This window comes from Papio anubis, chromosome 16, assembly GCF_008728515.1.
Source record: "Papio anubis isolate 15944 chromosome 16, Panubis1.0, whole genome shotgun sequence".
Classification (NCBI taxonomy): Eukaryota; Metazoa; Chordata; class Mammalia; order Primates; family Cercopithecidae; genus Papio; species Papio anubis.
Window position 1 is genome coordinate 86,983,281 of NC_044991.1, and position 15,074 is coordinate 86,998,354.

Below are 15,074 nucleotides of genomic sequence, written 5' to 3' on the forward strand. Positions count from 1 at the left end.
GTTTTCTTTTTGTGTTTACAAAGGATTTTTTTTTTTTTGCCATTTTCTGTGATGTTATTTAACAATGTTCTTTCTAAGCAGTGACTTCCTTTTTTAATAAGGAAATTGTATTTTAAAAAATAAAATACAGTAACCAAAATTAAGTAAAATGATCAATTCTTGGCTTTTATATGCCAATTTATTATAACAAATATTTACAAACTTGGACACATACACATAAATATTTCTACATATAATATGCATACTTTCTGTCATTTGCTTTCCTTAGCAATATATAGTAACTATCTTTTGTCATTCTGTAACATATACACCGCCATTTTTAATAGGTACACAATATTCAGATGAAACAGATGCATCGTAATTTAACATATATCCTCTTACTGGATGTTTACGTTGTGTTCAATTTCTTACTTTTATGAAAAAGTCCGGGATGAACATCCTTTTATGTCCTTTTTTTTTTTTTTTTTTTGAGACAGAGTTTTGCTCTTGTTACCCAGGCTGGAGTGCAATGGTGCGATCTTGGCTCACTGCAACCTCCACCTCCCAGGTTCAAGCGATTCTCCTGCCTCAGCCTCCTGAGTAGCTGGGATTACAGGCATGCGCCACCATGCCTGGCTAATTTTTTATATTTTTAGTAGAGATGGGGTTTCTCCATGTTGGTCAGGTTAATCTCAAACTCCTAACCTCAGGTGATCCGCCCGCCTCAGCCTCCCAACATGCTGGGAGTACAGGTGTGAGCCACTGTGCCCGGCCCTTTTATATACTTTTTGTGTGCTTGTCCCAATCATTTTAGGAGATAGACTCCTAGAAGTGGGATTTCCAGATCAAAGGATAGGAGAAAGCAAGTGCGTTTGGGGGCATTTGGGGAGGGTGATGTCTGTCCCACAATCTAGACTGAAAGGTCTTCCTCCATCCCTGCACCTGTTTCTCAGCCTCTACCTCTTGCTCCGTGCTAGGGAGCCTGCTCAGGGAAGACATGCTTATTTAGATTAATTCAATCAGTGGGTAGAAGGGTCATTCAAATCCATGAAAAGTCCTCATTTTAAGCTGTGTCTTTTGGAAATATCCTCTTTTGGCTTTGAAGTAGCAAAACCTGGTAACCTTCTGATACCTTGGTGAGGATCAGTCAGATCAATAAGTTTTTGTTGTGGTCCTACTGTGTATCCTTGCTGTGTTCATAGAGGTTGGATCAATAAGTAAATGAGAATGACTTGCTCCTAGCACAGATTTCACACAGAGTGAGTTTTCGTTTATGTCTAGAAATCTGCAAAGAAGGGAACTTTTTCTCAGTTAAGAACAAATATTAAAAGTATGTGATGATAAGCCTGAGACATTTGCAATGGGCTCAAGGACTTGCTTCATCAAAAGCTGAAAAGATTAAAACACATTCAGTATGGTTTTATGTTTAAGCATCTTACAGTTCTCTGAAAACGGCAGTTCCTTTTTCCTGTATTAGACCCTCCGCATTATGAAGGAATCTGTCCCGAGCCCTTTGAGAGTCCTGCATTCATGAATGTCACCGTAGCATCCAGTCTCTCTCATAACATGCGGTAAAGGCCATCTGAAAAATGCCTGTGACTCCTCCAGGCTCCTGAGGAGACTATCAATACAAGACTGCAGTCATTTATAAAGCTATTAAAACAAAGTGGGGCCGGAGCCCTTGCTGAAATGATTTTCAGAGTTGTTATTTTCTCTCTAAAACACATGGCAAACAATGGCATGTTAGAAATTCAACACTTGGCTGAGTTCCACTTTTTGTATTTTACTTTATCCCAAACTTCTGTGAAACGACCATGTTGTTCAACTGACTTGCTTGCTTTGCGTTCCCGTCTGCACACTAGGAGTTGACTTCCTTTTGTGTACCATGTTTCTTAAGAAGTAAAACCTGCCTTCATCTATGGAAGCGACCCTGTTGGATAATGACTTCAGCCCCCAGGAATTAAATCCTGGCCCAAGAAAACTGCAAAAGCACAAACTGCAAAACTGCAACCTACATTGTATGTGATACTTTGGAGTTACTTGCAGGCAGCAGCACCTGCAGTGGCAGGGCAGGTGGGGACTGTGTTGTTGGGAAAGCTCAATTAACCGGCACCCACATTTCCTAGTACGCTAAGGAATGACCCTGTCTGCCTGTGAAGGAGCTAAACCCCATCTCTGCTCCTGAGTAAACATGAACATTCTGTTCCCTAATACCTTCCTCTCATGCTGTTAACTTCACTCAGCTGATTTCAGACACACATAGAATAACACAAAGGCTGGCCTAGCAGACCTGGAGTCAGCCCACCCTTCAGTTCACGCAGCAGTATTCACCGATGATCTACCATCTCCACACCCTGCTAGGACGTGGTGGGTGGGGAAAGGCTGTCGCTTAAAGTCTGTGCAGGAGACAGATGATAAACAAACTGGAAAGATACCAGTTGGTTGGGGGGATTAACATAAGTGGAGCGGTGGTGATTGGAGGCTCAGGGGGTTTCTGAGAAGCTGGGTCCAGCCCTGGATGGTCCCAGCAGAGCCGTGTGGCAGGCAGAGGAAGGAGATGACACGGAGACCCTAAGGTGGGACATCTAGAAACTGAAGGAAGAGCCATGTGGCTGGGGGGACAGTGGACAGGGAGAAAGTGCAGGGACCATGTGGAGCTGGGTGGGGGCAGCGGCCACCATGGGGAAAGTCACTGTGTCATTTTTGGTCCAAACTCAGACATTTTTGAAAGAAAAACGTGACTGCTATTAGTAATCATCTGGGACAGCAGGTGTCAACCTGGACTGTACCTGGAAACCCATGAGTTAGGCAGCTTAGTGGACAGAGACGGTGGCATCACCTTGCCCCTGTGTTGCCCACCGTTCCACTGGAAAGTGCCGCAAGCTGGCGAGCGTGTGTCCTCTCGGTTCTAGCCACCATCGCCCTGGTCTGGAGTCCTTCCTCTGGCAGGTGGGCAGCTGCATTGACAAGCCAGCCCTCCATTAAGACCTGTCTCCTTTGTTTCCTTCTCTCCTCTTGCCCTGGATGGGGCTCTTAGGAACACTGCCACGGAAATGCAAGAAGGAGCTCCTGGCCGTGAAGCTAAGGAACCGGCCAAGCAAACAGGAACTGGAAGACCGGAACATTTTCCCCCGAAGGACTGATGAAGAAAGACAGGAGATCCGGCAGCAGATCGAGATGAAGCTCTCCAAGTAAGTGGCAGCGTGCGGACACAGCTGGGCCTGTGCTCCGGCCTTGCAGGCTGAGCCCCTCTGAGATCCCACATGCTGAGTGTGCCAGGCCGGGGCGCACAACCCACCGTCTGCAGCAGGTCTCTTGACCCCGCCACCATTGACGTTAGGGGCCATGTGGGGGCCCTTTCCTGTGGGGACTGTCCCGTGCACGCTCAGATGTTTAGCATCATTCTTGGCCTCTACACACGACACTTCCCGTGACAATCAAAACTGTCCCTGGACATCATCAAATGCCTCCTGGAGGGTGAATTGCTCCACTGGCCTGTAGGAGCCAGGCAAGGACTGGGCCAAACTGATGAGGACATGGCTTGTCAGTGTTAGAGACAGGGGACGTCTCTGTTCACCTCTATCTGATCATTTTCCTGCAAGAAGGTGGATCCAGTGTTGCCAGATCTTCTAAGTTTGTCAAGTAAAGCTACCTCCCTTCCCCTCCCACCCACACACACACAGTTATGCAGTCACGTGTCATTTAATGACAGGATACATCCTCAGAAATGCGTCATTAGGAGATTTTGTTGTCGTGGGAACATCACAGAGTGCACTACACAAACCCAGAGGGTGCGGTCTGCTGCACATCTGACTACGTGCTGTAGCTGATGGTTCCGGGGCTACAAACCCGTACAGCACATGACTCTACTGAATACTGCAGGCAATTCTAGCACATCATCGTATTGAAACATTTCTCAATATAGAAAACGTACATTAAAATATGACATGCAAAATACTAAAAAGTTCCCTCTGTATAGAGCACTTACCATGAATGGAGCTTGCAGGCCTGGAAGTTGCTCTGGGTGAGTCCCGAGTGAGTGGTGAGCCAACTAGCGCGTGAAAGTGCACCACTGCAGACTTCAGAATCACTGCACACTTAGGCTATGCTACATTTATAGAAACATATTTTCTTCAATAATAAGTTAACCTTAGCTTACTGTAACTTTTTACTGGAAAAACTTTTAACTTTTGGACTCTTATAACAGCACTTAGCACAAAACACAAATTATATAGCTGCATAAAAATAATTTCTCCTTACCCTTATTCTATAAGCTTTTTATACTTTTCAATTTTATGTTTTACTTTTTAAATGTTTCATTAAAAATTAAAACACAAATGCCACATTAGCCTAGGCCTGCACAGGGTCAGAACCATCAATATCACTGTCGTCTTCCTCCTCCACAGCTCGTCCCCTTGAAAGGTCTTCAGGGGCAATAACGTGCATAGGGCTGTCATCTCCTATGAGAACAGTGCCTTCCAGATTGAGGGCCCTGCTGAAGGCTGCTTCACAGTTAACTTTTTTTTAATAAGTAGAAGGAGCACACTCTAAAATATTCATTAAAATTATAGTGAATACATAAAGCAGTAACACAGTCATTGAATATCATGATCAAGTGTGATGTACTGCATGGTTACATGCACTAGACTTTTAGAGGACTTGGCAGCATGGTAGAGTTTTTTACACCAGCATCGCCACAGACATGTTAGGAACGCGTTACCCCAAGGTGTTATATGACAGCACCAATGTCACTAGGCATTAGTTATTTTACAGCTCCATTTTCATCTTCTGGGACTACTGTTATGTATGTGTGTCGTAGATGTCGTATATCATCGAAACGTCATGAGGTACATGTCTGCATATATACACATACATGTCTATCTACATACGCATCATTTTCTGGACAATATGTGCACCAAGTCCACCCGTCTGCCCAGAGCCACGGTTGGGCACCTTCTGTGTGGCACCCCTGAAGGGTTCCCTGGGTGGTCCCTGTGGTCTGCTGGGCTGGAGATGGACTGTCTCATGGGGCAGGACAGAGTGGAGCTGCTGCGTCTTGCTGGTTGAGGTCTGTAGGGATCCAGTCATGCCCCTGAGACAGAATGGTGGCCTTCTTTTGGAAGGCAAGGCTGCCATGAGCCAGGTGGAGCTGACCTTTGTGGCGTTCCAGGGTTGGGCACCTGCCTAGTTGCTTTCCACATTCCAGAGCCACTGGAGTTCAGAACCCCTCAGAGCTTGCTGCGTACCCCAGTTTGACACTGCCCAAAGGTGCCAAGAGCCACTGAGCAGGCATCAGTGGGCTTTCAGAGGAAAGTCATTCCATTCTGGCAGAGTGGGCCTCTGTTTCCTCTTTCACCCGGCCAGTGGCAGGCTAACCTGTCCCATGTGAGGCAGGAGAGGAAATTCTGATAAAACTCGTGCACACTGTCCCAACAGCCACAGTCTGCATCTCCTGCCCATCCTTGTGAGGTGTGAGCCGGTCTGTGCAGGGTTGGGCCTGGCAGACAGTACCCTGGACAGCCCCTAGTCCGCTCCTTCCCTCTTCAAACCTCAAAAGCCGACCTTTCCCTGGAGGGAGAGACAGTGCCCTGGGGTGAGGGGAACCAGTTCTGGGAGCGCCACTGCCTCTGTTGATTTGCTCTTCACCCTTGCTGTCCCCATGCCCGTGAGTCACTGGAGACCCTGGGAAAATGCAGGTTCTGATGGTGCGGGTGTAGGGAGGCCTGAGAGGCTGCATTTCTAGCAAGCTTCTGGGGCTGCCGACGCTGCTCGCTGCTGGGCTGCAGGTCACACTTTGAGAAGCGAGGGTCTGCAGCGGGGTCCCCAGCCTGGGAACCATTGACGTTTGGGCCCAGATGGTTCTCCGTGGAGGAGCCGTCCCGTGTGTAGTGTGTTAGCAGCATTCCTCCCGCCTTCCACTAGATACTAGTAGTACACCCTCCACTTCTGACCACCAAATGCGTCCCAGACACCGCCCAACGTCCCCTGAGGCCAGAGACAACAGAATGGTCCCTGGGTGAGAATCCATGATCTGAAGGTTGGACTCCCGCTCTGGGCAGATTTTCCTCTAAGCAGTGGGGCTCTTCATTTCTAGGAAGGGTTGTTTCTGGTCTCCGCTGGGGAGCTTGGGCCCCAGTATTCCCAACTCCCACCAAAATCCCTACTTGAGTGTTTTCACAGTGGAGGGCTGTGAACGTGAGCAGGTGAGGCCGGCCCGGGGCGGGGCTGTGCGTAGAGCACGAGGTCCTTCCCTTCCAGGTGTCGCGGAGTTGTGCTTGGGGCGCCGGTGCAGGTTGCATTTCTACCAGCGGCTGGGAAAGCCGTGCTGCTTGGCCTCTGCACCACGGTGTGGTCATCCCAGGCTTTCATTTCGGCGAGTCTCAGTGATGGGACGTGTGTTCCTAAGGCTTGGTTTCTCTGATTTCCGGTGAGGTTGAGCATTATTTTCAGCATTTATCAGCTTTTTTGGTTTCTTCTTTGATTGATGGACTTTGCCTGAAGTTTTCTTTATCTTAATGATTTTTAGGAGTTTACTTTTGAAGCTGTGGCTTCTAATCCTTCCCCGTTTTGAGTTACATGATTCTTTTCTCTGTTTGGGGCTTATATTTTCAGTTTTAAAATACTTTTCTTTGAGGTATAGAAGTTTTGATTTTTAAGGCTGTCAGATTGCCAATCATAAATTTCAAGCGCTCACAGCCTTTTTCTGTGAGGACCAAGCTGTCAGAATTTTGAGGTTTATGACTCAGGCTGTCTCCGCCACCCCTACTCAGTTCGGCCGCTGTGGTAATGAGCAGCTGTAGACAATCTGAGGCTGAAGGGGCACGTCTGTGTGTCAATAAAACTTTATTTACAAAAATAGCCAGCAGTCCATTGGGTCCAACTGGCGCTTTGCTGACCCCTGATGTGCTTTATGGTTCGCACTGTTTGTACCATGTTTAAAAATCTTTCCCAGCCTGGAGGTCAACAAAATTTTATTCACTTCTGTTATCTGCGGTTGCCTTTACTTGTGCCAGTTAATAATGGTTTTCTATTTGATAATCAAACCGAGTTCTTTCAAATTACAATATTAAGTGAATTGACCTAAACAAAAAAAGGTAAGTAATGGATGATAGTACATGTGATTCAAAAACCAACAAAAATTACGGTGGTGCTTGGAATGAGAGAAGCCTGGGGTCCCCACCCCGACTGTGAAGGTGGAGAGGGAGGTTGGGAGAAGGTTGGGCTGCTGGGGATACCCCAAACGCCCCCCTACGTAAGAAGTACCAAAACCATGGGCCCTGTGGCTTGTTTTTACTCCACTACTTACTGAATCTGGAATGAATTTTAAACCTTGGACTAGAATGTAGTAGCTCCCTGGATACTTGTCACCATGTTTAAAAACCCGGAATTAGACACAGAGAAAACAGCAGCGGAGGAGTTGCATCCCAGGAGGTCAGACATGGCTTCCTGGAGGCTCCGTTTGTTTTCCCTACAGCAGTGGCTTAATTGGTCTCCTTTGTCTCTGCTCTGCCTCCTTTCAGAGATTCCTCCACCGTCTCTTGCTAAGTAATTCAGCCTCTGGTTGCCATGGCAACGTGCCGTCTACTGTATCCCAAAGAACATTTGCCATTTCTTTTTTTTAATTTCCAGAACCTTCATATTTTATCTTCTGAGTGCTCTGGGGCCTTTTCCTGGTGAAGCAGTCACTGTTCCCCACGGCTACCCCAGAACACATCCGTGTGCTTGGTCTGGGATCCCCAGGAAAGTCAGGGTCCCGTTTGAAAGAGTGAAGCAATATGCTGATTTTCACCCCTCTCTGTGTAGGAGCTCAGCTTACCTTTAAAAGTTGTGTAGATGCATCAGCAGAGTATGGAGGCCCACAGTTCCTGCACGGTAGGTGTGCCCTGGAAATTATGCACAGATGCACGGGCTCTATTGCCTCCATCCTGTCTACAGCCACCATCTCAGAGCAGTGGGAAGGACCCACTGCTGGCTTTCAGCATAGGTGCCGATCGTGTGCTGCCTTACTTTCTTTCATTTACATAATCTTCACAGTAACCCAGTCAAGCAGGTGTTACTATCATCTCCATTTTACAGATGAAAAAATTAAGACTTAGTGAGAAGGGAACTGGCCCAGGGCCATGCAGCTTGCAGAAGCTGCCGTGCAGTGTGATGGGCCATTTGTTAGAGTCCCAGGCCTGGGCCTGGGAGAAGCATTCTGGACACAAAAGCACTGTGGCTCCTTGTTTATCTTAGGCATGGCTTTGAATTTTCATATATTGGTTTGGCTTTGATCAGGGTATCTGCTGGCAACCAGGCAACATCCCGAGCCTCTCAGGCAAAGGACTTCACATTTGCTCTAAAGCAGTGCAGAATGTTGGCCGGGCACAGTGGCTCATGCCTGTCATCCCAGCACTTTGGGAGGCCGAGGCAGGCAGATCACTTGAGGTCAGGAGTTCAAGACTAGCCTGGCCAATATGGTGAAACCCTGTCTCTACTAAAAATACAACAATTAGCCGGGTGTGGTGGCAGGTGCCTGTAGTCCAAGCATCTACACGAGTTTTAAAGGTAAGCTGAGCTCCTACACAAAGGGGGCTGAAAATTCTCCTGAGGCAGGAGAATCGCTTGAACCCAGGAGGTGGAGTTTGCAGTGAGCCAAGATCGTGCCATTGTACTCCAGCCTGGATGACAGAGCAAGACTCTGTCTCTGGAGTGGGGGAAAGCAGTGCAGAATGTCAACCCAGCACGGAGCAGTAGGGAGTTGGACATCCTCAGGGGGAACACATAGAAAGAGACGCTGCCCAGCAAGGGCTCTGGAGCAGCGCAGCAGGTGGGCTAGAACCCCAGCTGTCCCCGTCTCGGCTGCGTGAGATAGGCCAGCACCAGTGTCTCAAAATCTCTCTCCTTGTTTGTGAAATGGGGATGGTGGCAGCACCCGCCTCAGGGCCTGCTGGAAGATTCCATGTTAGTCCCTGAAGAAAGTCGTAAAAGCACATTTTCAGCAGGGATACTGGGGGCCAGAGCTGCTGCTGTCACAGTCAGGGCTGGATGCACTCCTGGGCGAGCTGTTACCTGCACGGGGCAGAGGCCAGCGGCAGGCCTTGGGGCAGGATGAAGTGAGTGCTGCTGCATGAACAGCGGTCACGATGCTAGTGGGCCGGGGAGTGCAGGCGCGTTGCTGTTGATGCGGCGTGAGTGTCATTCCCATTCGTGACTGTTGTGTAATTTTGCCCGAAGAGCGAGGAATAGGTTAGGCATCTCCTAAGTCATGCACAAACCTTCTATTGTCGCTCCCCTTGGGGCATTCTTTGCTCCCAGGAATGTGTGTGAGAAGCTGATTAATGCTCAGTAGCATCTTTCAGGAGGGGGTACTTAGCGTGTTCACACAGCAGTTAGCGGATCTCTGAGCAGCTTCTCTGTACGTTTTGTTCTGTGGCCTCCAGAACACACTACACCCTCAGGTGTCCTCCTGGGCTGTGGCCTCCCACTCTGTCTGCAGGAGCAGGACACAGCGTGCAGCGAGTTCAGATGCTTCCTCCTCTGGATGTGCTTTGGGCAAGGCAGGCCTATTTTTGGTCCTGGAGACAGAACGCACAGAGATGTGGAGACAGACAGTGTCCCCGAAGAAGCTGTGGTTTGGGCTACAAGGCGGAAACCGTGCCTGGTCAGCCAGGGGACCAGCCTGTCTCACTGGAGCCTTCGTTCTGCTGTGAGCTTTTACCTGAAACTGCACGGACAGAAATTTTCACTTCCACAGAAATGGTCTTTGGTAAATTTCAGACACGTGGAAGGGGGAGGAATCAGCTTCCAATGCCGGCCTTTATAATGACACCACTAATAGCAGCATCTGAGAGGGTCTACCCTGACGCTGGGTAGGCGCAGTGCTGATTGCCTGCAGTGGTGGGCAGGGACCATCATCCCTGCTCTGCAGATGAGGAGACCGGGCAGAGAGGCTAAGCAGTGCCCCCGGGTCTTACAATTCATGAACAGTGAGGCTGTGACCTCTAGGGCCCTCGCTCCCAACCACTGAACCTTGCTGCCTGAGGCCAAGCATCTGGCTGACACCTTGTGGACAGGGCCAGGAAGCTGATGATATACTATAGCTGAAGGCCAGTTTCCAGTGAATGTTTGTATTAATGAGGTGGTTATGGTCCACGTTCACTGGACTGAGTCCCTTGCCCGCTGACGTCTGCAACCCTGAAGCTCTGTGCTCGGTATTGTGTGGGTGTTGGACACATGCTCCTTCATGGATCTTACTACATCCCCTGAGACCCTCACTGAGGAGTGAACACACCTGACGTGGGTCACTCCCAGAGCAGGGCTGAGCCGCCGCGAGCACTGAGGGTTTCTGTTGTCACAGTTATCATTGCCATCCTGAAAAGTGGTTGCAAAGTTTGCCTTCTGCCTCAGGGTTAATCCATGGCTGCTGGGATGGATGGTAGCACTGGAAATTACCTGCAGGGGAAGGCTGCACCTGCAGAATGGACCCAGGTGATCATGCCACATCCAATGTCGTTGCCCATCTCTTGGGGTGCTTACCCCCAATTACAGAGATTTCGAATTCATGTAGCATGCACGTGCTAGGTGCTGGGGTGCGGAGATGAAAAGATGTGCTCACAGATGATAAGTCATTGTGTATGGTAAAAGATGTACAGAGATAGATGTGTGGACCAGCTTCAGGAGGGAGGGTGAGCGTGTCCCAGGTAGACCAGCCAGCGAGAGCTCAAAGGCCGGAAGCAGCACCGCTTTCCCAGGACCACCCTGGGGGCTGAGAAGGTTCAGAGTTGGGTGATGGTGGCAGGGCAGAGGGAGAAGGCTGGAGGGGCCACAGGGCCAGGTGGTGGGGGCTCCCGTGCTGCCTGCTATGGGTTCCCAATCCACACAGAGCTCCTCTTGTCATCCCGGGCTCAGCTCAGATGTCACCTTCCTGACCGTCCCCAAATGGCACAGCCTCGCTGTTACCCTGTGTCACATCGTCCACTGCTGTGTTCTTAGTCTCTTGCACAGTTGCTGAAAGTGCCATTTACTCATGTGTTCTATTCGCCTCTTCAGGGTGTGCCCACTGGCATGACGGGGCCCTGCCATACTGTTCTGGGAGGACCCTGCTCACCAAGGAGGCGCCGGCAAAGCTGGTGGGAAATGGCAGATGAGGAGGCCTGGCTTTCCCGAGAAGCAGCCAGGGCTCCCTGAGGGGTCAGGAGCAAGGGCATGTCTGGAAAATGCCCGTCTGCTGCAGTGTGGGGCAGGTTTGGGAGAGCAAGGCCAGAGGTAGGTGGGCAGACGAGGGTCTCTCATATGCGACAGGCCCAGGAGCCAGCACCATCCTGGGGCTGCGGGGCTGCAGAGAGGACGGCAGAGCTAGTGAGGATGAACGGCAGGCCTGGGGGCGAGGGAGGAGGGGCTGCCAGCCTGGGGGTGGGCGGGTCTACAATGGTGATGAGGGAATCCAGAATAAGGAAGGCAGACACAGGGAAAAGGTTATGTGTCCACAGAGTCCCTGGGCCGTCAGGTCCCTGGGGTTTTTGGCAGTGGTTACATCCGATTGTGCAGTTGAGATTGCCCAAGGAACACATGGGCTGGAAGGGGAGACGGCCCGGTCCACGCTGGACTCACTGATCTTAGCTGAGGTCAAGGGTATTCAGAGCCCTATACGGTCCTGCATTTCCTGTTCTCCTTGGTCCATCTCCTTCTACACTATCTTCCTTCCAGCTTCACACACTTGTACAGAAGAGAATGGTGAGTTGTTTTTCACTGACCACCAGGAACCAGAACAGGCTTCTGTGTGTTCCAGTGAAATTAGCCCTATCCATCTCTCGGGAATGGAGCAGTGTTAAGCTTTTTTTAAAAGCACCATCTGAAGACAATGGGGGCTTGAAACCCATTTTTCTTGTTCTGAAGCCTGTAGGGCCTCAGCTATTGCACCTTGCTGAATAATTTGGGGTTTTAGGTTGGGCACATCAAGGGCAAAGGGCTTCTGTTTGGATAAAACAGGAGGTGAGCGGAAGGTGAGATCCCCTCGTGTTGCTGAGAAGGGAGCTGGGGGCTGAGTTCCCCGGCTTCAGAGGTGAGGTCTCACAAGCTGGACCTGGGGACTGTCCCTGTGGACCCAAGCTGGACTGGGAAGTCCAGAGAACCCTTGACTTGAAGAAGGCCCTTGTTAATGAACAGTCTTCAAGGAGCAAAGCCCAGACTGTTCTCCCAGTTTGGTGCACACGTGAGGAGGGGCCTCATCAGGGGGAATTTGGCTTCCTGGTATTCAAAAGCACATTTGTCTGCTCAGTCTCTGAAATTACCAGTGGGACAATTTCCAAAGGGATCACCAGAAAGAAGGCAAATGCAGAGACGAACAAGGAGCTCATGCCCAGGATCGTTCTTGATCAAAATGCCAACGGCTGGGCATCTTCAGATGAAAGAAATGCAGTTATGGCAGGAAAGACTCAGCTGTACTTGGGTTCCCGGTTTTTTGTTTGCTTGTTTTTGAGACGGAGTCTCACTCTGTCTCCAGGCTGGACTGCAGTGGCATGATCTCAGCTCACTGCAACCTCCACCTCCCAGGTTCAAGTGATTCTCCTGCCTCAGCCTCCCAAGTAGCTGGGATTACAGGCATGTACCACCACGCCCAGCTAACTTTTGTATTTTCAGTAGAGACAGTGTTTCACCATGTTAGCCAGGATGGTCTCGATCTCTTGACCTTGTGATCTGCCTGCCTCAGCCTCCCAAAGTGCTGGGACTACAGGCATGAGCCACCGCGCCCGGCCTGGGTTTCCTGTTTTATAGTGAACCCCAAGGTTGTAAAACAGGCGATGAGGCTTGTGATAATTTACCTTTTGGGATCATGGGTCTGCAAACTGGATGAGAGTTTTAAGCATGTCAGGTGTGCAAATATCTCCTGTGGTTCCAGGAATTTCTCCTTGCATAGCCACCATTGTCTAGAGCAACAGTCCCCAACCATTTTTGTACCGGGAACCAGTTTCATGGAAGACAGTTTTTCCATGGACCATGGAGGAGGATGGTTTCAGGATGATTCAAGCACATTACATTTATTGTGCAGTTTATCTCTATTATTATTACATTGTAATAGATAATGAAATTATTATACAACTCACCATAATATAGAATCAGTGGGAGCCTGAGCTTGTTTTCCTGCAACTAGCTGGTCCCATCTGGAGGTGATGGGAAACGGTGACAGATCATCAGGCATTAGAGTCTCATAAGGAGTGGGCAACCCAGATCCCTCACAGGCGCAGTTCACCCTCGGCTGAGAATCCAATGCTGCAGCTGATCTGACAGGAGGTGGAGCTAAGGCAGTAATGCTTGCTTGCCACTGCTCACCTCCTGCTATGTGGCCAGGTTCCTAACAGGCTAGGTTCCCCCAGATGGGTACTGGGGTTGGGAACCCCTGTTCTAGAGCAGTCTACACGTGCTGGGGACTCTGGGTCCATTACAGCATTTCCCTCCTGTGTGACAGGTCTCACAGTCTCCACTCTGCATGTGAGGAAATGGAGGCTCAGAATTGTCAGTGAGTAGCTGAGTGAGAACATGAACCTGAGCCTCTCCAGCTCAAAGTCCTTTTCCTTAGCCTGTTTCACAACTCCCTGGAACTCATCCATGGCCATCCTCTGGTTCAAATTATCCTCCACCTAAGCAGTAGACGTTCCTTTAAGGAAGGAAGGAACTTCTTCAATGCTGTATCCTCAGTGCCTGGTACACAACAGGCTCTCAGCTAATTACTGGTGAATGGATGGTTGGTTAGATGGATAGATGGATGACTGTATGATTGGATAGATGGGTGTTTGGGTAGTTAGATGGATGGCCACCTGGATGGGGGGATGATTGAACGGATGAATGGCTAGTGGGGTAATTGCATTATGAGATGCATGAGTAGGTAGATGGAGAGACAGCTGGATGAATGGATAGATGGGTGGATAAGTGGTTGGATGTTGTATAGTTAGATGAGGAGGTAGATGGAGACATTGTTGAACTAAATTCTTACTAAATGGCATCCTATTCACTGTGCTTGATGTACCCTAATATCTGTCCATCCATCCATGCAACTGTCTCAGCAGGCACAGTGGGTTGGACACAATTCCCTAAGAGTTTAGTTCAGTACAATAAGTGTTTATTGAATGAATGTCTGTCTTTGTGTAGTAGGCTCTTCGGGTACATTTAAGCAATGATTCCATTTACTACATTGATTACAAGCAACATATTCAGAAGTGTATTTGTGAATAGTGTGAGCCTTCAGGTCCTCAGTTGCCATTGCCAGTCTTGGAGACTGGTTCTGTACTGTGTGTCCAGGCCAGGGTCTGCATACGTTTCTGGCGACACCACTGCTGTCTGGCTACTGACCAGCCTGGGCTGTTTCTGGGCTGTAGGTCCTTAGGCCCTCAAGTGGGGATACTCCAGAAGCCCCCACTTCATCCTCACTGGAAGGAAGTCTCTGGTGGACAACAAGCTACTCCTAAAGCTTTCTGAGCACTTGTCAGGAGGAATAGGGAGAAAGCTTTATCGGAATGAATAAGACCAATAATACTAACCCATGACTCGCCACAGGAGACAGGGGGGGATGGCATCTTCACAGCTCATTCAACAAAGTAGAAGTCACAGACCCAAATGCTCTGTGAGTGACCTGGGCCAGGCAGGGCTGTGGCATCCTGGGGAGTGTGCACTCCTGTTCAAGAGGGCAGCTGTCACTCAGGTCCTATGGGCCATCACCCCTGGCCATTGTGGCCAGAATTTCCAAGAGAAAATGAAGATTTGATTTTTTGGTGAAATAGCCTTCATGTAAATGTTGAGAGCCTCTTCAGATTTTTAAAAGCAACGTGTGCACCCAGAAAACATATCTGCGGACCATATTTGGCCCAGGACCACCCACTGGCCACCTCTGATAGGAAGTCACTTATGCACTTGGTTTTGGAGAAGTACATGTTTGTTTACACTGAGGTTAAGGGGATTTTCAACTCTTGAGTTAGTGGGGAAAATAAATGGGTCATCCTGTAAATTGACTGTCAGCAGCGGAAGCCTCCAGGGCTACCACTGTCAGTATCCTAGGGAGCCCCTGCGAACCCGTCTCCTTCCTCCCACATGTGAGGGGGCTGCCCCTGTGTGCGGCCCTC

At 49.4% G+C, this 15,074-nt stretch overlaps 1 protein-coding gene across 5 annotated transcripts in view; it reads left to right on the forward strand.

Annotated features, from left to right (window-relative positions):
* The window catches only part of PHACTR3 (phosphatase and actin regulator 3), a 280,165-nt gene that overhangs the window by 225,633 nt on the left and 39,458 nt on the right, over window positions 1-15,074 (forward strand). For all 5 annotated transcript variants that reach the window (XM_021920860.2, XM_021920859.2, XM_021920865.2 and 2 more), the window contains one exon: window positions 3,017-3,170. In XM_021920860.2, the coding sequence (XP_021776552.2) occupies window positions 3,017-3,170 (154 nt within the window). The remainder of the gene's footprint in view (window positions 1-3,016; window positions 3,171-15,074) is intronic.